This window comes from Meles meles, chromosome 2 (assembly GCF_922984935.1).
Source record: "Meles meles chromosome 2, mMelMel3.1 paternal haplotype, whole genome shotgun sequence".
NCBI lineage: Eukaryota > Metazoa > Chordata > Mammalia > Carnivora > Mustelidae > Meles > Meles meles.
Window position 1 is genome coordinate 158,665,078 of NC_060067.1, and position 23,907 is coordinate 158,688,984.

Below are 23,907 nucleotides of genomic sequence, written 5' to 3' on the forward strand. Positions count from 1 at the left end.
TTTTGGGCGAGAGGAGGACATCCCAAGAAATACTCTTTCCTTGCCTTACCATTCCAAAGTAAATGAATGGATACATGTTCTTTAACCTCTTCCCTTCTTAAACTAACTCTCCCATCAAAGACCTCTTACTAAAGTACACTGTTATGGGTGAAGGCAATGGGGTTCCAGGAGCTTTGACAAAAACAGACATTTAATAGGTCATGTACAGTATGTGGTTTTCCCAGACGTCCGGTGTGTGATAAATATAACTATTTGTCAGGAATGCAGCCATATGGTGGAAGTGGTATTAGATGTCACCCACCATGAGGCTGGCTTCGTGCCTCTCACAGCAGAGGAAAAGGCGGGGAAATGCACTCAACAGTCGGTGTTTTCTACTCAGTGAGAGGTTAGCTGAATTCAGAGCTATTTTTTTTTAAATGCAAACAAAAACAAAATGCTAAAGACTGACCAAGTCACTTCAGGCTTTTAAACCACACCAAATACCTAGTCTGCCCCATTCCAGAGGTAGCCTAAGTTAAAACAGATTTGGTGCATAGGGATATTCTGGAAGGGCCGCCTCCCGTGTCTGTGTGGACCTTCCTCAACACCTGCACAGATCTTTCCGTCAGAAATCCTGAGTGCTTTTGCTGCTGAGATATCCTGTGTGAAGTTTTTGCTAAATCAGTACCATTCATTGCACAGGACAGTGTTTTCCAATATTAGCATCACCGCAGTGACTTTAAGAAATACTGATGTCTGTGTCCCACCCCCAGACTTTGTGATTTAATTGGTCTGGGCATTCCCATTTTTAAAAGCTCCCCCAAGCGATTTTAATATGCATCCAAGCTTGAGAACCTTTAGCTCAGAGGAAGAGCTGCTGGCTATAATTAGACAAGAGGATTATTGAGTATGCACAGCTGGGGAAGAAGCAAGGTGAACTTCAAACTGCAAAATAGATGAACGGGTCTGCCGCTCCTGTCCACACTGAGACTATCGGAGCCCTTCATAGATTCATGATAGAATTAGGGCTATTGGGGGGCGCCTGGATGGCTCAGTGGGTTAAGCCTCTGCCTTTGGCTCAGGTCAAGATCTCAGGGTCCTGGGATCGAGCCCCGCATCGGGCTCTCTGCTCAGCAGGAAGCCTACTTCCCCCTCTCTCTCTGTCTGCCCCTCTGCCTACTTGTGATCCCTCTCTGTCAAATAAAAAAAAAAAAAAATTAAAAAAAATTAAAAAAAAAGAATTAGGGCTATTGGACCAAAATGTGGCCACAGTGTTAGAGCTATCTTGAACAGGAAAGTTTAAAACTTGATTTTAAAGAGTACAGAAGTAAAGTGCTAGGTATGACACTGAGATGTAGGTTGCTATCTGCTGGGAGTTTATTGAGAAAGATCTCTCTAGAAAGCCAGTTCATTAATTTATTTTTAGTATTAAAATCTTTATCTATAATAACATATAATGTATTATTTGGTTCAGGGGTACAGGTCTGTAATTCTACCAGTCTTATACGGTACAAAGCGCTCCCCACAACACATACCCTCCCCAGGGTCCATCACCCAGCCAGTTAATTTAAATGTGAATTTACTTGAAGTTTTGGTAAGGGCTAGCTAAGGATTGATTTGGGGGAGTTCAAAAAGGAATTTTAAAATTTTGTTTAGGTAATATAAGCATATGATAGAATATTCCAAGGACCCAAAAGGGCATCTACTGAAAAGCAGGTTTTCTGGCCTCTTCTCCTACAGAGGCAATCACAGGCAGCACTTTGGGAATCTTTCTAGAGATGTTATATGCACGTATAAACACATGTGTGTGGGTAACAAAACAATTGTTTTTAGCATGGGACACAGATTTTAATTAACTCGCTTTTTAAAAAGGAAACCGGTACGATGTTACAAGTGGTTTGAAGGTGAATCTAAAGAACAAGTATCTAACATCAATGCTACTGCAGAGGGTTTATAAATAAACAGATGCACGGCTGGTAATGTTGGTGAATACCTACAAGGGAATAACCCACTGCACTCACTATACACAATTTCCATTTCAATGGACGAGAATCTTTCGCATTATCTCGGTATTCTGCTGTTTCTAGCCACTGTCAAATAGCTCACAATAAGGAAAGGGCAAGATAACCTAGAAGCCAAGCCAGAGAGTATACCTAATAATCTTTTTGGTCCACTTTGAAGTTTTTGCATAATTTTCCTCCTGTAACACAAAACCAAATTTAAAATGCAACACTCAGCCTGACTGTATAAATGTGATATTCTTCAGGCATGTGTTTGATAAGGGAGATAAGGCTTCTGGATCAGGCTTCTATCATCACACACCTCAGTAGCAAGGACTTAGCTGGAGCCTAACCTGTGAGCCCTACTGCCTCGGAGGATGGAAAAAGTGTACGGTGCTCCAACTTATCTCCTGGCTCTTTCTAAAAGAAAAGTGTTGTGGCCATGTTGTAGGCAAACTAAAACAGAAAAATCTTAAAACTCTAAGATACTGGACCTAAGATATTGATGCTGAACCAAGTATAACACATAAAGAAGACCATCTCCCGCACTTCAATATTTCACATCAAGGCTCCAGTGAATCTGTAACTGGGGAGGTTAAAAAAAAAAAAAAAAAGAGGGGTAGGAAATGTCAAACACAGAAAAGCAGAATGAACAGGTCATCAGATGTCAGCATCTGTAACCACAACAACCACTCTACCGTTGCCTAAAATTCCATAAAGGGCATGGTGTATACCGGAAGAGAATGGAATATAGCGGTACATGAAACTGTAGTACATGAAAGACCCACGCTGTGAGATACACACTATGGTTTAGGTTGGCCTATGCTAATGCAAAACTTGCAAATTTAAATATTTTTCAAATTCACCCACCTCAACAAGAGAATATTTAATGGATTTAAACTTCATGCTTATCTTCCTCTAATTAAATATTTTCTTGACTTAAGGGTTCTTTGTCTGATCTTCCACTGTTGGTGTTCGTCATAGTTCTCTTAGACATCTACCTATCAGTCCAGCTTCATTCTGGGTTATGTCCTTTTTTTCAAAACATTATGACCAGATTCACATCAACCATTCCTACATCCCTCTCCTTAGCCCACATCACACTCCTCTAATCCTTACTGTTGGCTGCTTCCCAAATTTCTACTTATATCAATCTTTATCAATCGATCTTACATCTACATATATATTAATCTAGTCCCATGTTAGACTTCTACTGATATCAACCTAGTACCCAAACTTAAGATACCCCAAACTGAACTTCTACTTACCTCATATCACAAACCTGTTTCGATTATGGTCTTTCCCTGCTTTGGGGACAGGAACCAGCATCTACTCAACTGATCAAATCTAACACCTGCATTTCATCCTCAACTTCCTGTTCTCTTTGATCTTGCCTACTGATGTCCAATCAATCCCTGATACCTGTCATTTCTATTGACTTTGGAGCGCCTGAATTTGACCACTTCCACCACTGCCCCTCAGTTCAGACCACCCTCACCCCTTAACAGGATTACTACAATAGTGATAATAGTAATGATTGCAAACATTCTGTTCTAAGTGCTTTGTATATATCGATTTATTTACTTTTTTTTAAATTTTATTTATTTGACAGAGAGAAATCACAAGAGAGGCAGGCAGAGAGAGAGGAAGGGAAGCAGGCTCTCCGCTGAGCAGAGAGCCCAATGCAGGACTCGATCCCATGACCCTGAGATCATGACCTGAGCTGAAGGCAGTGGCTTAACCCACTGAGCCACCCAGGCGCCCCGATTTATTTACGTATTTTGCCAAGAGTTAGGGTCTGTGATTACCATTCCCATTTTACCAGTAGAAAATCTGACAGAAAGTTACTCAACATCAGAATCAGTACATGGTATGGCCAAAATTTGCATATCGGCAGTCTGGCTCAAGAGTCCATGCTCTTGGGGCACCTGGATGGCTCAGTGGATTAAGCGTCTGCCTTCAGCTCAGGTCATAATACCAGGGTCCTGGGATCAGCCCCACACTGGGCTCTCTGCTGAGCGAGGAGCCTGCTTCCCCCTCTCTCTCTGCCTGCCTCTCTGCCTACTTGTGATCTCTGTCAGTCAAATAAATAAAATCTTTAAAAACAAACAAACAAAAAAAAGAGTCCATGCTCTTACCGGGTGTTATACACAACTAATCAATCATTGAACACTACATCAAAAACTAATGATGTACTATATGTTGGCTAATTGAACATTTATTAAAAAGAGGCCATTCTCTTAACCACTACACTGAGTGCTTCTTCTAATGCATGCAGGTACTCTTGCTTTCATTGTTTTTTCTACATAGCAACCATAGTGATTTTTCTAAAATTCAAGTATGAACATGTTACATTCCCTGCTTACAACACTCCACTGCGGGTTCACTTCCCTCAGGAGCGTTTATATTCTTTAACAAAGGGAGTTTACACTCTTTTTCTTCACCATACCCCTAGAAAAAGGGTTGGTTAGCTTTTTCTGTAAAGGGTCAAGGGTAAATATTTTAGGCCCTGCACACTACAGGGTCTCCATTGCAATCATTCAAGTCTGCCATTATAGTGCAAAAGCAGCCACCAATAATATGTAAATGAATGGGTATGGTTGTGTACCAATAAAACTCTTCACAAAGACAGGCAATAGGATGGATCTGTGACCTCCACCCTTCCCAACCCCTGCACTAGAGTGTCAGTTTGTGAAAAAGTAGGTGCCATATCTATCATATGAACTACTGCATTCCCCATGTTTATCCTGGCGCTATTCCTCCATAAATATTTACTGAATAAATGAATGACCCCTAAATTTCTGCTTTGGTTATGAGAGAAGAAAAGGAAAAGAGAGAATGGAGAATATGGAATGGGAATGGGAAGAGGGGCTTGGATCAGATAGTACATCGGGCAATACTTTAAAAATTGGAGAGAATAGGATATAACTTCATACTCTCTCCACAGTAGTGTACTCTTAATAATGCTATACTAGTCACCAGAAAAATTGAATTTGCTCACTTCTCAAAGCCTGTATGGCATTAAATCTGAAAGCAAAACCAAATATGAGAGCTGTCTAACCTCAAGTCAATTAAAAATAATCATGTCAAATCTTAATGTTACAGGATTCAAAGAATGGCTACAAAGCCATAGAATACTCAACTCCCCTGAGAAGGAAAACTACACACTCCATCCTGAGAGTGAATGAGAATCAGGAGATGCCTTTGTGACTCACTGGTACTATAATATCTTCATAAGCACCAGCTGATTTACTCTGCATCAAAAGTCAATGAATCACTGTTGACTAGAAATGGAAAAGACAATCGGTAGATAACTGCTTAGGATCACCATGTTCATAAAGGTAGAAATATACTGGAAAGCAGAATCACTTACCATCAGATGGAAATATGGTGTGATCAGAAATCAGGTCAGACTATTCACTTTCTATCTTACAAAGCTCCCCCTTCACCCCCAGATTCTACTTAAGTATGGTATTTTCCCAAGATGATCATGCCTTGGTAGAAATGATAGGAATACAAAGGGATTTAGAAAAATAGTCTTTAGATATAGGCTTGTCTGGATTTGAAATTATAGGTGAGCCTAGAAAACTTAAGCTCTTAATCATGAGCTCCTAAAGCCAATGATTTCTGCAGAAATTACAATTTTGTTTTAGAAAGTGGCCACGGCTAACAATATTCACACTATTTGGTTATCATGGTACAGGAGCCACAGAACTTAAAAACATAAGTCAAATTTAATACCATGATTTAAAACCCCTCTCAATAAGGAACACCTTAAAAAAAAAAAAAAAGATTTTATTTATTTTGGGGGTGGAGGGCCAGAGGAAGAGGGAGAGAGAGAATCTCAAGAATGGTCTGTTAAGCATGGAGCCCTATGGGGGCTCGATCCCATGACCCCAAGATCATGACCTGAGTCAAAATCAAGAGTCCAAGCCTTTAATGAACTGAGCCACCCAGACACCCCAAGGAACACCTTTAATTAGAAGAATGACACCAGCATGTTTTCTTCTAGCTCCACTTTCTTCTGCTCCTAGGTGAGTGAGCAATAGGAAAAAAGATCAGGGAGGGAGACAGTTAAAACAAGGAGGCCCCAGAAGAAACTGGGTGTGCTTGTAAGGCTGGATCTCCCCAGACTCCAATCCACCTGTGGCAGAAGGTGGGTGGGAAAGCGGGTGCTCCACCCTCGGTACCCTTGTTTCTCTCTGCTTGGCTAGAGCTGGATTCTCAGCTAACCCATCCCTGCTGGCATTTTGTGCTGACTGAAGACCATTCACTCCTGCTCCTTTCAGAGGATTGATAGGGACTGCATGGGGTGAGGGGGGTGTCAGTGGCCTCTGCTGGTCATGAGAGGAGGGGCAGGGGTCAAGTGACTTTGCTGTGTTTAAGTAGAGCAGCAAATGGAAAAACCCAAGATTAAACAGAGACCTTATCAGTCCTTGAATATCTAAGATGGTCTCCCTTAAGGAGAGAGACCTATCCCAACTACAAGTAAAGACTCATGAACTAGAAAGAGACTGAAGACCCACCGCAAGGCATCTGTTAGCAACTAGGGAAGAATTGAAAATGAAGAAGGGTGTGGCTTATCAGTATTACATTCTGACAGCAGAATTATCTTCTGAAAGAAATAGACTGCCATGGGACACCTGGGAGGCTCAGTTGGTTTAACATCTGCCTTTGACTAAGGTCTTGAGATCAAATCCTACATCTGGCTCCCTGCTCAGCAGGGAGTCTGTTTTTCCCTCTGCCTCTGTGTGTGTGTGTGTGTGTGTGTGTGTGTGTGTGTGAAATGAATAAAATCTTAAAAAAAAAGAAAAGAAAAAAGAAGAGAAAAGAAATAGACTCCCATTGCAGGGATTTCAATTTTTTTCCCCTTTGCCCCCAGGCCAGGTTATAAACCAAAAGGTAACAGAATGGAGAAAACAGCATGGTTGGCATCACAAGTGCCCCACCAAAAGAAATCTGGGTCAGCACTTCTAGTATTAGAAATTGGACTTCAGCAGGGTAGCCACTAGTCACAGTAAGCCAGATTGACCCAGACTTCTTCTAGGGACTACAACACTGATACTGGACCGTGGACAGCTGCCTATTACATAATAACTAAAGACTAGTCCTTTTATTTTCACTTAAAACTTATGATACACTATGGCAACCATAGTTACAAATGCGTAAGTTAGTGCTGTAGTATTAACCACCCACTGGAAAGATTCTACTAGGTTCATATGGGGGCATTCTGAGCCAATTAAATGCCACATCTCCTTAACCAAATAAGCAAAACACAGTATTTAATACAGATCTACCCAGTACTATCATGAATACTACTGAAATTAATAGGTGTCTTCCTAAAAAGTTAGCTGTATTACATTGTGAACATTTAATCATGTTAACAGAAGAGAGATTTCCATTATAAAAGAGTCTCCCAATAAATCCCATAATTGTGCGACTAGTCAGTTTTTGTAGATTTGGATCTTCATGCATATCATATGGTATTCTTAAGAGAAGTATCCATCTGCACTGACAATTTTCTTCAGATCTCTGCACATCTTGAATAATCATGGTCAACTATAGAATATCTAGATATGGCAAATTTCAAGTCTTGGGCTCTTTTCAAAATTCAAAACCAAATTTAGTTCAACCAAAGTAAATGTCTGAATTGGTTAAAGTTATAAAATTTCAGGGCGCCTGGGTGGCTCAGTCATTAAGTGACTACCTTCGGCTCAGGTCATGATCCCAGCATCCTGGGATCAAGCCCCACCTGGGCTCTCTGCTCAGCAGGAAGCCTGCTTCTCCCTCTCCCACTTCTCCGACTTGTGTTCCCTCTCTCGCTGTGTCAAATAAACAAAATCTTTTTAAAAATTATAAAATTTATTCATTTGAAGATTTTATTATTTATTCGAGAGAGGGAGAGAGCAAGAACAAGCCAGGGGGAAGGGCAGAAGGAGAGGGAGAAGTGGCCTCCTCGCTGACCAGAGAGCCCGACAGAGGGCTCAATCCCAGGACCCCAAGATCGTAACCTGAGTGGAAGGCAGATACTTAAACCAAATGAGCCACCCAGGTGCCTCCCGACAATACTTACCTTTTCAAAAATCATGTCAATACATTGCCTTTTTAAAGGTATCAGATTACACTACAAACTCCTCAGTAATCAACATTTTCAATTTTCAACAGCAAAGTTAAAACTGTAATTGAAAACAGGGAGATTTCATGCAAAATTCTTTTCTGTATTAATACCATTATCTCCAATGTTCTATTTTGTAAATGTGAAATTACCATTAAGCACCAGTAGTTCAAGCGAGGAGTTCGAAACTCAGCAATTAGCTCCGGGTATAATCCCCCCCAGTCCCATGAATATTTCTGATACTGCTCTTCCTGAATTGCCCTAGTATCTGTGTACATGCTTCTCCCCAGTCAGACTAAGGGCTCTCTGAAGACAGTGAGTATGCGTCTGTGTGTCCCTACACAGTGGCCGAGAGTGGGGGGCAGGTGGAGGGCAGGTACTCAGCACATGTTTCTTCACAGACCACTAAGTGGAGAACACCTAGCTGCAGGTCACCTCTTATTATGTTGCTAGAATATAAACGGACTTTGGAGCCCCTGTCTTATCTCACTGCTTGGCTTGATTTAAGCTAGCATTTTGAGAATCCAAAGGAAATAACTAAAAACATTATTTTCTCTGCTAACAACATTGCTTTCCCTACCAATCCAAAACTCAAATAATCCTTTTTTTAGTTTCTTCTCTTCTTCAGATTTGGATAAATCGTGTCTGCAAGTGAAATTTGTTACTTCATGGAAAATGAGTACTTTATTTAAACACAAGAAAGTATATGTGCTGGTGTTCATCTCAGTCCTCTAAGCCAATTCATCTTGCAAATGGTTTCCTGCTAAATTTGCGGCTTGTTTTAAAACAGTAATAAGATAGAGATTCTAAATCAGGTCAGGAAAGTATCAGATAATACTCAAGGGGAATAAATTAAAAGAAATAAGCAAGTAAAGGACCAAAATGTAGGTTAATGTCTACAATAGTAAAGTAACAAATTGGTTATCCCTTTACAAAAATCTTTTATTTGTACCACTGCTTAATGGCCCGGATCAAAGTTAATATCACACACAACTAACCAAGGCTATGAAACATGAAATTTAAACATATTTCTGCAATCCAAATAATTTTTATTTTCCAGAGACCTTATGAAAAATGCATGCTTTAGCTCATGAACTGAGTCATAGATATACTTCACAGGCTTAAAAAATATTTATTATGAATATTTAATATTAAATCCTTAACTGATTTGAACTGTATTTTAAGAATCAAACATGAGTATGAAGCAGTGGCCAATAAATCATTTTGTAGAATGTTTCAAAAGGTGATGAAGCTATAGTTGTCAAAGTCCATGCCATCATTTCAGTGGTAAGAGCACCGACGTCAAGACAAGGCTATAATAAATACAAGGCGCACCAATGCCATTTAAAAGCTCCAACTCCCATGGGTACTAAAAGGAAGATTACGATACCTCTTAGAAATCATAAAAGGATATAGTGGGTAGATTTTTAACTCTCTCTGTTTGGGAGCTAAGCAATTACTGAGTTTTAAAAAGAAAACTCCTAAGTGGCATTTTCATTCTAAAAATAGCATGTAGTAAGTTATGCAAAATATTTTAATAAGATTGTTGGTATTTTACAATAAATATTCTACCACATTATTCCTACAAAATGACCTGTCTAAAAATAAGGTATTAAAGAGGAGAGGAAAATGAAAGCAAAGCAAGGAGAGGAAGAATTATAAAATAAAATCTGTGAAGATTTTTTTAGCACATGAATAATTTATGTATGCATACATATGATATATGCACACGGAGAGAGGAAATACACATTTAAAAACCAAAGAGCTTAGCAGGATAAGAAATAAGAAATTAACCCAGCTGAATGGACCCTTCAAAAGAACAATTATGGCATTTCATCAGGTGGAGAAATGAGGAACTACTTAAAAGCTGGATTGATTGAGAATGAGGTCCCATCTGCTCGTCTTCTGCCCACTCACATGATGTTCTGGAACCTTCTTTTGCTTTATGCCAATCAATTCTACTTTTTTACCTAGAAGAGCTAAGAATCTCTTCACTCTCTTTCCTAGATCATCTTTAAAATATTTCCAAAGAGCAATCCAGGCACCAATCCTTGGGGAATGACACTGCTAACACTTTTTCTTAAATCCAGGACAAGTGTTTATTCAGTCCTATCCTTTGATTTTCATTCCCAGTACAACAATGCACTTCATAATCTAATACCTGCCAAAAGCAGACAGTTTAATTCCTAATTCTCCTTCACAGCTGGCAATGCCGGTGAAAGCATGAAATGATTTCCAAATCTTCCCGAAAACTTTATTGGAAATTATGTCACCAATACAACCATTAATAATTCTTATGACACTAAGGAAAACATTTTACTGAGTGAGAGAAGAATGAGGTCAAATGTGGTATTTGTGTTGGGAGAGAATGTTTGTAATACCCTTTGAAAGCTGAAAAAGCAATGTCCTATTATCCCTCTAGGGGAGAAATTCTAGAATGAATACAGCACTCCCACATGAAGTGTTACTACTTTCTGCAGCTGGAAATGCATAAAACAGTCTTTCCTCCAGTGCTTCCTTGCTTTGCCCTGAAGCTTGGCTTTCATAACAGCTCACGAAAAAGCACTGTAATGTGCAGCTTCAGAACACATACATTTTGACTGGTGTATAAGAAACTCCTCTTGTAAATCTTAAGAAAAAAAAATCACCTCAAGAAAGAAAGTATCTCAAAGTTTTCAGGGTGAAGTTGTCATCTTAAAGTTTAAAAGGTAAACATTTTACTACCATGTCAGGACTAGAAATCCACTTTAGGAAGGTGTGTCAAGGAAACGTAACTGCAGGAGACAGAAAAAATACACTCAGGGTGGATGGAGGTCATTTACATAAATAAACATTTGGACATTTTACTTTTCGACCATCGGCAGGTTCGATTTCAAAAGGGAATGCTTATCTAGGGATAGTCTAGTTTACCATAATTGTTCTTTGGCATTCCGATTAGGATTTCTACGTATCATTAAAGGTAAAAGAGCCGTCCTTTCAGTTTTCCAAATATTCCAGGTCTGCTACCTGCCAGGCACTACGCGGCCTACCATGAAAGGACACGCTGACTGGGAAAAGGGATGTCTGAATGGGCTGGAAGTGACTGAATCCTTGCTCTGAAGCAGCAGACACTCCCCAGCACGAGATGGGGAATGGCTGGTAGGTAAAGGAGGTTGGGGTGAGAAGTAGAGTTTGGCAGCTGAGGCAAAGGCACAGAAGCATAAAAGAAAAAATGGTTTGATGTAACGAGTGCAGGGGACATATGGGGCGGTGGTAGAAGATGAGACTTGAGATGCTGGCAAGTGCCTCTTAAACGCCAGTAAGTTCAGACTTTATGGGAGCCATGAGAGGGGAGCATGCCAGATCAAAGCTGAATTTTGGAATGAGTTTGCTGATGGAGCAAATGAATGGGAAGAGGTGCCAAGATGTTTGCAGTGGGATAAGAAAAAAAAATGTAGAAAATATGAGAAAAAGCAATACAGGAGAGAATTTCAAGGAGTGGACAACAGGACTAAAAACTGCAGGCAAGATGTTGAATTAATGAGAATTCCAAGGTCTGAAGGTACAGGCAAGGGAGGTATTTTAGTCCCGGTCCTGCAGCATGACTCACTACAACGTTGGCAGGGGCCCCAGGAGGGCGGATCTAGAGTGGACTCAGGACTCCTCACCATTATCTCCTACCCAGCTGCAGATGGAAGTATCCTATTTTCTCTCACCTAGAAGGCTAGAGGCATTTCTGTGATCCTCTCGTTCGGCCCTAGACATTTCTCTGAAATAGTCTAATTGATGGATGACAAGTATGTGTTGAGCACTTATGCTGCTCCAGGGCTACCGGGACACATGATGAGCAAACCCATCCCTGCTCTCGTGGAGCGCTCTGTCCAGTGAGGGAGACATATAATCCGACAGTCATACAGAATTGGTGCTCTAAGAGCCTTTTGGGGAGAGTCAATTTAAGATGCTAAGAATGGCTTCCTTGAGAATGAAGGACTGCTGAGTAGAGGTTTGAGGGATGAGGAGAAGCTTAGTTGGTAAAAAGAGGAAAGAGGGGCATCTGGGTGGCTCAGTCAGTTAAGAGTCCAACTCTTGGTTTTGGCTCAGGTCATGCTCTCACGGGACTGACTCCTGAGTCAGGTGGTCAGCGGGAAGTCTACTTGAAAGATTCTCTCTCTATTCTCCTTTTCCCTACTCTCTCTCTTTCAAATATATAAATCTTTTAAAGATTTTATTTATCCAAGAATGAGAGAACCAGAAAGAGCATGCACGTGTGTCCGAGCGCAGGAGAGGGGCAGTGGGAGAGGGAGAGGCAGACTACCCGCTGAGTGGGGAGCCTGACATGGGACTCCATGCCAGGACCCTGAGATCATGACCTGAGCCAGAGGCAGACGCTTAATGAAGCCACCCAGGCACCCCTAAAATAAATATTAAAAAGAGGAAAAAGTATTCAGAGAGAACATGTGCAGAGTCTCTACAGCAAGAAGTTCTATGGTAAGTAGGGAGAACTAAATATGGCTGGAGTGCAAGGAGCTGGCGAAGCCTGGTGCCAGACGAGGCAGAGGAAAGTAGTGGCCAGACCAAGTGGGGCTCTTGTATGATGGTCATGACTTTGGCCGTAATATGGGAGCCTGAGCAGCCAGTTAATAGTTTCAATGCTCCTACTAGAGACAGGAGCACTCTGAAAAGAGCCCACTGGCTGGGGAGCAAGAGACCAGAAAGAGGCCAGAGTGGATGAGGGTTAATTAGGAAATGGAGATATTTAATGATGGACTGGATATGCGCAGCCTCAGGGACAGCTCTAAGGTGTGACTGAATACTATTCACTGAGAGGGAAAGCACTGAAAAGACTGAAAACGAAGATGACCACGAGGCCCTGTGGACTTTGAAGTGCCTCTGAAGCATTCAAAAGAAGATGGAAATATAGAATTTGTTAGTCTAGTCAGTGACTAGACTAGAGAAGATAAAAATTTGGTATCTTTGATCTTAAATTTGATCTTAAATTTGATCTTAAATAGATCATAACTGATATAAGGACCCAGATGCTATTTATGAGTTGACCATAAAGTGAAAAGAGGACCCCCTGATCCCACCTTGAGGAATCCAACCCTTAGAAGACTGGTGGAGGAGGAGGGTGGGACTACCAAGGAGACAGAGGACTGGCCCCATATGAAGGAAGAAAACCAAAACCAAGACAGCACATGTGGGACAGCAGGAATGGTCAACAGTGTTAAATGCTGGTTAAAGGCCATGTGAGAGGAGGGCTGGATTTAGCGAGAGCCATTCCAGTGGTAGGAAGTGTCAAGAGCCCAGGGCCAGTGGCGTTGAGGTGTGGAGTTGGAAGGTATGGAAATGGTGCAAGCAAAAGTAGGCTACCTTTGTGAAAGCCCTGCCTGTAAAGAGAACAGCAATGGAGAGGGAGCTGGAGGAAAGGAGGTGGGGTGAGGGGTTTTGGTTGGTTTTGTTTTTAATAGGAAAGTTCTGAGCAGCTTTAAAAGAAAGGCAAGGATAAGATATTCAAATATATGTGAGAGGAGGAATAATTAAAAGTGAGGTGTTCCTGAGAATGGGGACTGATGGGAGCCAAAGCAGAGGTGGGGTTAGCCAGGTCAGGAGGAGGGCAGCCTCTCTGCGGTAACGGGAACGTGCAACTGGGGCGGACACATGTACTTTGCTCTTCCTTGGGATCCAAACCCTCACTACTGCTGTCTGAATTACTCCAACAGTAATTTAACCCATTCTGATTTAACCTATTCTACTTCCTGCGATCAGACTTACCTATGTTAAACAACACTCTCACAGTGCATGTCAGAGAGTTCTTTAAAAAAAAAAAAAAAATTGAAAGTCTTCCCATCTTTTTCTAACATGTCAGTTCAAAATCCTTTGCCTGGCCTTCTGTCATCCCTGGTTATTCACTCAAGCTGTCCCCATACTCTAGTCAGCTGGACCCTTCAGGAGATCATAGAAACACATTGTCAGCCTGGCCTCTAGTTTGGCTCCTGCTAGCAAGCCTTAGCCTACAGCACTGCCCTGTTGCCCCGCCTCTTTCTAGGTTCAGTTCCAAGTTCTTTGATCCAGCCCCGCCATCTGTTCTAGTTCCAGTGATATTTTCCCTCGCATGAATTTCTACTCCTTAATACTTTTATAATTCCCTATCTATCCCATGTGCTCATCTTCTCCCCCAGCCCCCGACTAAAAGTTCTAGCTGAGGAGGGTCTTAGTCTTTTACTCCTTTTGTGCAGTAGGAGTTTGTATTATGTATCTTCCTTTCTTCTCAATTCTAACATTTCTATTTTCCTCATTCTTATCCCCCTAAAATAACACCTATTCCACAGGAAACGTGATGTCCCCTGAGCTCCATGTTTACAGAGGGGGGTGTGCCATATGGTGTTTGGGGAACAGCAATGAAAAGTCTGATTGAAAAAATAAAATAGCTGGACACTGGTAAGTAGGTTTCATTCTCCAGTGCTTACAGCGATCCTAAGTATGACAGGTCCCATAATTTTATTTTCACATTTTATAGTTGAGGAAATCAAAGATTAGAGAGACTAACACATCCAATGTCACATAATTCAGAAGGGACTCCCTGGTACTTGAACTTTGGTCTGCGTAACTCGGACTCCTGAGCATCTATCCCCAATGCTGAGCCACCTGACTTACAACTGCTTGATGATGACTTCTACTTTCTAGAAATGTACAAAAAAATTGAAAGGCCTAAAAATGCTCAACTAATATATACTTTCATGTCTCTTTATTCTGCTTCTTTATCACATTTTATATAGTCTGTCTTTGGCAACTTACTTACACCAAAGAAATGGCCCATTCTGACACTCTAAACAATGAGATGTGCCTTGTCAACGGTTTGTTCACTCCTTTAATGTGTTAGACGATGATTTCCACTGACAGCATGTGAAATAAGGGAAAGACATTTTGAACTAATTTTACACAAAGAATTAAATCAGCCTCTCTCGTAAGTAAGGACTAAAGTATTTTTGGTCCTGTTAAGCTGACTCTTCTGACTGATGTACTACATCTTTAAATTCTGAGCTGTTCAAAATCCTGCTAAAAAATACTTTTGCCTTTTTGTGACTAAAAGCATTGCTGAAGCCATGGGATAACACCAAATTATTCATAAGCCCATGACTATGGCTTCACTAATATTCCACTTTAACCAAAAACTTATCCAAAAATGTCTCCATAATAGAAAAGAATTATACCATCTCAGGGAGCTTACTACGCTTTTCAGGATGGGCTGCCCATATACAAGACCATGAAAGGGGAAAAAAAAAAAAAAAAAGGTCTTTTTTATCCTTTTCATGGTGTAAAAGAGATCACTCAGGGAAAGGAGAAGAAAGCCTCACAGAGTAGGTAGGTATCCACAGATACCACAGTCTGTTTTCTAGGATACAGGAGGATGTGCCCTGAGAAATCCAAAGGCTGGTTAGGAGTCGCGTATCAAGACACTGCCTTCATGGAGAATAAGACAGGGTGTTCTCATAATCCATTCTGATACATCAAGGGATAAGGAGCTTATACTGACATTAGAATGTTAACAATGTGACGCAGTTCACGTTAACTTTCCAGTTCTTTCCAGTTCCATTTCTTAATCATGCTAACCACCACTTTCTGGAAATTAAAAGTAGTGTCCTAATTTTATCACAACCATGTTTATAATACTTACACCTCTTTCTAGAACACCTTAAGAGGATGAGCTCAAGAAACGCTTGGGAGAAGGAAGCGCAGCAGCTGCTTTGCCATGGAAAGTGGTTCTATCAGTCAGCAGAGGCGAGGGTCAGTCAGGCACATGCTAAGTTTAGCTGTTCTAACACATTCCAGCCAGCTCCACTGGGTCTCACATAAGCTACCAAAGTAGTAAACTGAAATCTGAGATCCCTTTGCAACTAAAGGTGCAATTCCAGCAAAAATATGCACAATGCTTGGAACAGTCAAGTCTCACAAAACACCTCAATTTTATTTTGACACCATCTTCTGATGACCCTAAGTCATTAAGAAATATTTTTGTTTTTCTGTGAAAAAGATTTCCTTTTTCACCTGGCACAATTAAAGTAAGCAAGACAGTTATTTTTCTATCTACGAATGAATGGAAAAAGGAGGCTCACTGTTACTTCACAGCACATGCCAAAGACAGCCTGCCAAGGTGTCAGTCTAAGCTTTGTCAACATTAGCAAAATTAGCAAAGAACCTCCAAAGGCTTCAACAGGAAACCGGAACAGATTTTTTAAAACAGAGGCAAATCAGTTTGTCACTGGAAGTATTTTATTGAGTGCTGATTCAATTCAGAGTGATGATGACGACGATGATGATGGTAGAGTGAGAGCAGGTAGAAGAGCCCTTACAATGTTACCAGTACTATTCCAAGTGCATTCCACCTGGCTCCTTTCATCCTTGAAATAACTATTTGAGCTGGGAACCATCATTACCCCACCCTGCAGATGAGGAAAATAGAGGCACGGAGTTTAAGTGACTTGCCAAAAGCCGTACCCTCCGGAGGTGGCAAGGATTCAAATCCAGGGTCTCCAGCTCCACTGCGCATGTAATTAACCATTACTCTCTCTAGCAGGGAAAGCGTCCACAAGGTTCTCATAAATTTTAGCTATATAAATTGATAGCTTTCTTTCAGATTTTTTAAATATCAAAACCTAAATATATTCCTTAGAATCTGTTCATTTCAGTTCATTTTAATAAAAATCCCTTTTGAAAAACAAATCAAAACCACAATGAGATATCACCTCACACCAGTCAGAATGGCTAAAATTAACAAGTCGGGAAATGACAAATGCTGGGGAGGATGCGGAGAAAGGGGAACCCTCCTCCACTGTTGGTGGGAATGCAAGCTGGTGCAACCACTCTGGAAAACAGCATGGAGGTTCCTCAAAATGTTGAAAATAGAACTACCCTACGACCCAGCAATTGCACTACTGGGTATTTACCCTAAAGATACAAACGTAGTGATCTGAAGGGGCACGTGCACCCGAATGTTTATAGCAGCAATGTCTACAATAGCCAGACTATGGAAAGAACCTAGATGTCCATCAACAGATGAATGGATAAAGAAGATGTGGTATATATACACAATGGAATACTATGCAGCCATCAAAAGAAATGAAATCTTGCCATTCGTGATGACGTGGATGGAACTAGAGGGTATCATGCTTAGTGAAATAAGTCAATCAGAGAAAGACAACTATCATATGATCTCCCTGATATGAGGAAGTGGAGATGCAACATGGGGGGCTAGGGGGATAGGAGAAGAATAAATGAAACAAGATGGGATTGGGAGGGAGACAAACCATAAGTGACTCTTAATCTCACAAAACAAACTGAGGGTTGCTGGGGGGAGGGGGTATTGGGAGAGGGGGAGTGGGGTTATGGACATTGGGGAGGGTATGTGCTATTGTGAGTGCTGTGAAGTGTGTAAACCTGGCGATTCACAGACCTGTACCTCTGGGGACAAAATACATTATATGTTTATAAAAAAATAAAAAATAAAAAATTTTAATTAAAAAATTAAAATCCCTTTTTTGTAAAACCAGTATAATGCTATAAATAATTCAGAAAGGGCTATTTTCAAAGAAGTGAATTTCCAGAAATCCAATTCATACTTCAAAAAGGAGTAATGACTTACTATGAGGCGCACTAGCTGAGGTGAATATCAGAATATTAGAATGATACACTCATATGATTTTACTTCTACTAAGAAAGACAGAAATTATTTTCAGTTAGTCAGTTGGGCACATAAGGCCCATAAGATCTGCTATACTTGCTCTTCTGATTTCACAGAAACATGGAACGGTTTTCAAATATCTTCTATTTGTCTGCCACTGACAAACAGGAAGTAAATAAAAGAGGGCTTTTCGAATTGACACGAAGCAAGAGTTACCACCACTTCTACTCCCTGAAGTCCAGAGTATTCCTCAGTCTGATCACCTGCAGGTCTCACTGAGATCATATTTTCAACAAATTTCTTGCACAGCTTCTTCAGGCTATGCTTTTGCTAGCCTTCTAGAAAGTTAAAAGTGATGGCCTCAGGAACCATAAAATCTCTTTTTATAAACGTATCAGTGGTTCTCAAACTTTTTAGGGTCATGAAGATCTTGTCCCTCTCTTTAAAAAATAAAAAAATGAATAGTATGATGTTGATAGAGTTCTTGGCAGAGCCACCTGGCTGTAGGTATCAAAATCCTTAAAAACATTCATTTTTTTCTAACTACAAAATTTCAGAGCTGGGAACATATTCTAGGGACATAATTCTAATTACAGAAAAAGGCATTATGCATAAATGTTCACTGCAGCATATACTAGCAAATAGACTAGAAACAAATACAATGTTTTTAACAAGAGAACAGCCAAGAATGTTACCCTCATACAGCTGGACCGTCCATAAAATGTTTAAGAAAAGTAATTCCTGGGGAAAATCCTTATGATATGTTTTTTTAAAATTAGAATACATGCACTGAATATACATACTGCTTATATCATATAATCTCAAATATGGAAAGAGAAAAAAACAACCAGAAATGACTAGCAAGAAAGTTAAAAGTAGTAGTTGTGTCTGGTGGGGAGATTTTAGATATATTTTCTCATCCCTTGGTTCCTATCTTGAGCATATTCTTATATAAAGTTTTTAAAAAGATCATTACTTTTCTCTCAAACTTGTTTTAAGATTTACTGACGAAAATCCATTAGAAAACATTCTATAACAGTAACTTGAGATAATGTTTTCCACTAGGAGGTTCTAAAACAATAAATTGTGAAGTTGGTTGATTGCCAAAGAGGTCACTATAAGTAATTTGGTGATAAAGAGAATACACACCAAGCGCAGCTGCTGGAAGGCTCAGAGAACAGTACTTATGATCACAAAAACACTAAGCTGAAAGTTCACACATAGGACATAGGTAAGAATATTTTTCATTTGAGTATACTACCAAAAATTTAAGGTAGCATTAAGAAAACAAAACAAAAAAACCGTCAGTAAGTTTTTAAAAAGTACAAAAAACAGTGAATTCAATGAAGCATCACCTGGTCATCAGTTACCAATTACTTAAAAGCACAGAGGAGGGATTATGTCGTAGGACATCCTCTAAAATGAGGCATTCATGAGGCAGAAGCCCAAGGGCTTTATGCAAAGATGCATATACTTTTTTCAAACATAATACTTTATCACACTCTTGTTTTCCACTGATCTCTCCCTCCAGTTCATCCTCAAGACACTTTTTTAAAGGCAGGTAAATTTAAAAATTTTTTATTTAAATCAAAAAATTAAAGAGGTTAAAATTAAAGCATTTCTTGTGTGTGGGGTGTGTGTGTGTGTGTGTGTGTATGGTTTGTTTTGTTCTGTTTGGTAGACAGCAAAGCAAGGTTAACTGAGTGATAGCAAAGTGATACCACAAAGCTCCCAAGGAGGGAGGAGACCGGAGAGTGCTGCCTGATTAAAAGCATTTCATTTGTAGGTTATAGAACATTGTAAAGCAAAGAATTATGTTGCTGGTGCTAAAGTTCAGTAAAAGGAGAAATGACGGGTGCCTGGGTGGCTCAGTAGGTTAAAGCCTCTGCCTTTGGCTCAGGTCATGATCCCAGGGTCCTGGGATCAAGCCCCACATTGGGTTCTCTGCTCCGCAGGGAGCCTGCTTCCTCCTCTCTCTCTGCCTGCCTCTCTGCCTACTTATGATCTCTGTCTGTCAAATAAATAAATAAAATCTTTTTTTTAAAAAAAACGAGAAATGACTATGTTTTAAAACTTACAGAACATAATGAAAGTATTTTGAGATCCTCCAATAAAAATGAAGACTAGATACACCCCTAATGTAAGATAACAAGCAGTACATTTACAATATGTAGCCTAACCTAATTCAAATACTCAAAATCAAGCATTTCTTTTGCTGAGAACACTTACTCCCCACCCTCCCCCAAGAAAGGAGCCGAGGTACACCAGGTAGGAGGTATGTGGCAGTCAGCTGTCAGTGACACCATATTCCAGTCCTCGCCATCCACAGATCTAAACCAACAGGTGGACGTGGATCTTTGTGAACCAGACTGCCTTTCTACCTCCAACTTCACAAGGACAGAGAGCTGGGACAGATGGGGAGCAGGCAAGTCACTTTCTTCATCAGAAAATCATGGGATGATGGGGCACCTGGGTGGTTCAGTGGGTTAAGCCTCTGCCTTCGGCTCAGGTCGTGATTTCAGGGTCCTGGGATCGAGCCCCGAGTCGGACTCTCTGCTCAGCAGGGAGCCTGTTTCCCCCCCTCTCTCTGCCTGCCTCTCTGCCTACTTGTGATCTCTGTCTGTCAAATAAATAAAGAGAATCCTTAGAAGAAAAAAAGAAGAAAGAAAAGAAAATCATGGGATGAAGGATGCATGTTGAGTGTCAAAGAGAGTGCTTTAACAAAGAAGGGTTTGAAATTCAGGAGACCCGAAGCTTGAGCTAACATAAAGACTACCTCTTAAAAGGACTTTTTTGAGAACCTCCTCAAGTGTGGTTACAAAATGAAATAGAGTAAAATTCTGGTGACTGGATTAGAGATGATAAACCTGTGATATCTAAAAACAGTGTAAAAGTTACCTGCATGTGAAAATTTTGGCCCCATCAACATCATACAAGGCAGGGAGCTAAAAGCTGATTAAACTGGGTTAAAAAGAAAGACTTTAGGTTTATGATAAAAGGCATGAGAACAAACTTCCTTGAACATGGATTCTTTAACAGAAAAAATAAGAAGATAACCAATGGGGAAAAAATGGTTTTTGTCAAGAACAATTTGTTTTGGAGAAACTATAGCAAATCCATAGAGGAGGTTGTGGGCACCATGGTAACCTCCCATAACCCCTCCAGGACTAAAGGACTTACTCCCCCAGCTGCTGGTGGAGATTGCTGTCAGCCCTTGCTGGGATCACCTCTGCTAAAGAAACTGCCTTGCCCAAAGTCAAGCCTCCGTCAGGGACAGTCTGTACACAATCACTGGTCATTGCAGAGGTAAAAAGGCCCAGCTTCTCCACTCCAAACTGGAATAACTCTGAAGGACCATCCTAGCTCCAGGCCTCCCGCTCACCCCGCCCCACCGTGGGGTCAGCTAAGGACTTCATAGAGACAGTTCTCATCAACTTTTTTTTTTTTTTTAAACAGTGTATTGCTTTGTTGAGGGTGGAGGATGGTTGGGAGGTTCAACTTCTCTGTGCATTTATGTTTTCAACCTCTCCTTTCAGAGGTGTTGATCCAGAACCCCCCTCCCCCCAACCAATAGAACCTGCAACCACACCTCCATCTCAGAGTCAGCTTCCTAGATAACCCTAAATAACCTTCCTAGATAACCCAACGTGTGGCAGAATGTGGCAGAATGTAGGACGTGTATTTCCCCTGAAAAGTCATTCCATAAGCAGACACTACATATATTTAAAATCAATGTCCTCACTTATAAAACTGAATATATGAGTGCAAAGATTAAATGAGGTAATGTATAAAACACTGAGTGCCTAGCAACACCAAATACAACACATAATGTTATGCCATTATTAAATATTAAAATGTTTTTCAAATCAGGATTACTGTTTAAAACCTCCTGAAGGAATGTAGGGAAGATACTGTAGAGAATGAGACTCTGAAAATGCAAAAAGTTATTGTTCATTTTTTGCTCCCCAGTCAACCCTTTTCCCATTTGTTTACATTTTTCTCTCTGCACCAATTATCCAACATTACACTATAATCAAACTATGAAAATGTCTTAGGAGGAGAAAAAGGAGGTGGGAATATTACCCAAAGCAAAACAGATCTCACACATTCCAGCAATCCTGAGACTGACCAGGGCAGTAGGTCATGGATTTATTATTTGAAAATACAAACATACGAGCTGACACCAATTTCTCCTCCAAGAGTCTCATGCAAAAGGTTTGGGGGTAAAGGAATTTGTAGGTTTAAAAACTCCCCAGGTATAAGAAAAACTGCAAAGAAATCTTAAACTTCAGAGTTTTATTTTTAGTAGCAGTAACATTGATACCGTAACTTTAAACATATGTATAGACAAGTAAAATAAGCAAATATTTAAATAAGAACCAAGATTTTTCAGAAGAGACACAAATGTATTCAAAAAGCTAAACTTAATTTTTTTTTTAAGATTTTATTTATTTATTTGACAGACAGAGACTTCAAATAGGCAGAGAGGTAGGCAGAGAGAGAGGAGGAAGCAGGCTCCCTGCTGAGCAGAGATCCCCCCCCCCCCCCCACCATGCGGGGCTCGATCCCAGGACCCTGGGATCATGACCTGAGCTGAAGGCAGAGGCTTTAACCCACTGAGCCACCCAGGCGCCCCCCCAAAAAACTAAATTTAATTAGAAATAGCAACATGATGATTAAAAAGTAAACATACTTCCTTTTCCCACTTGCTGAAAGGGCCTGAAAGCAGTGATACAAAAGAATAAACATGCCCAACCCTTAGATCTTGATTTCTAAATACCATGCCCCATTAAAAGGAGCTCAGCTCCTTGGAGAAGTGGCTGATTCCAGATCTGAAGTAGGAAATCACAAGGTGAGCCAATTTGGTTGTGTCAGAAAGAAAAGCAGCACTGGAAAAAAAAGGGGGAGGGAATTTGATTTAGTGAAATCTACTGTAAACAGGGTAATTATAAGGGAAGAATTAAGCATTTACCCTGATTTTTAGCATGAACTACAGACCATCTACTGTTAAAGGTGAGGGAATGCTCACCTTTACAGAAGAACGAACAGATAACCATGTGGATGAAATACTCAATCCTGTGAATACTAGTCTCTGGCAGGGGCCAAATGATGCTGAGACCTTTGGGTGAAAGGCTGTTGGGAGAACAGGACACGCACATGGTACCAAAGTAGTACTCACGCACATTTGTTATTAAAAAAAGAGAGATCTGGCAGTTTATCACTATATACAAATGATTAAATAGCATCATTAATAATGGAATAACCTGACATCATTTGCCTCCTGATGTGATGCAATATAAAGCTCACACATCAAAAAGGTATTTTTAATAATCAATCATGTTTTACCTAAATCAAGTCAAGACCTATATAGAGGGAGAGGGAAGAAGAGAAGGAAAGCAAATTTGTCAAAATATTAACTGTGAATCCAAGAGGTGTTCACATGGATGTTCACTGTACTGTTCTCTCAAAGTGTGTGTGTATTTCATTGAAGATGACATAGTGTTACATTAGTTCATGTGTACAACATAGTGAAAAGACAAGTCTATATACTATGTTATGTTCACAAGTGTAGCTACCATCTGTCACCATACAATGCTGTTACAATACCACTGACTGTATTCCCTGTGCTGTGGCTTTCATCCCTGTGACTGATTCATTCTGTACAGAATCTGTAGCTCTCACTCCCCTTCACCCATTTGCCTATCCCCCACCCCCTTTCTGTATATTTGAAGAAAATTTCCATTATAAAATGCTTAAGAGTAAAACGTTTTTCTAAGTTCTTTGAACGATTAGACACATTTTGGATAAGTGAAGTAAAGGAATTCCTAAAGAAAGCAAATACAATACCGTGCAATTCTTTTTAATTCAATAATAACATTTTTGTTATTGAACAGATATATTCAAGAACTACAGAACTGTTTTATCAGAACTAGTATGATCTGTTTTTCTTCAGTCAGAGTTAAACTAATAGAATGCAAGCTTAGAAATCTTGCTGTACTAACTTTTAAAAACTCCACTAAATTTATGCAGTGAACTATTTGACACTTAACATGGGTTAAAACAAGCCAGGATACAATAAAACAAAGGGACGGGAAGGACTACTGCATTTAAAATGCAACGAAAGGAATCATACGCAAAATACAGAGGCTATCTGA

At 40.2% G+C, this 23,907-nt stretch overlaps 1 protein-coding gene across 3 annotated transcripts in view; it reads right to left on the reverse strand.

Moving 5' to 3' along the window:
* The window catches only part of GALNT7 (polypeptide N-acetylgalactosaminyltransferase 7), a 142,505-nt gene that overhangs the window by 66,293 nt on the left and 52,305 nt on the right, over window positions 1-23,907 (reverse strand). Inside the window, exons 1-2 of one of the 3 annotated variants that reach the window (XM_045988430.1) lie at window positions 20,303-20,308; window positions 13,762-13,766 (exon numbers count right to left, since the gene is read on the reverse strand). The exons of the other annotated variants lie outside the window; for them this stretch is intronic. Of the exons in view, the coding sequence (XP_045844386.1) occupies window positions 13,762-13,766; window position 20,303 (6 nt within the window). The 5' untranslated portion in view covers window positions 20,304-20,308. Of the gene's footprint in view, window positions 1-13,761; window positions 13,767-20,302; window positions 20,309-23,907 lie in introns of those variants that run through there. 3 annotated transcript variants of the gene reach the window in all.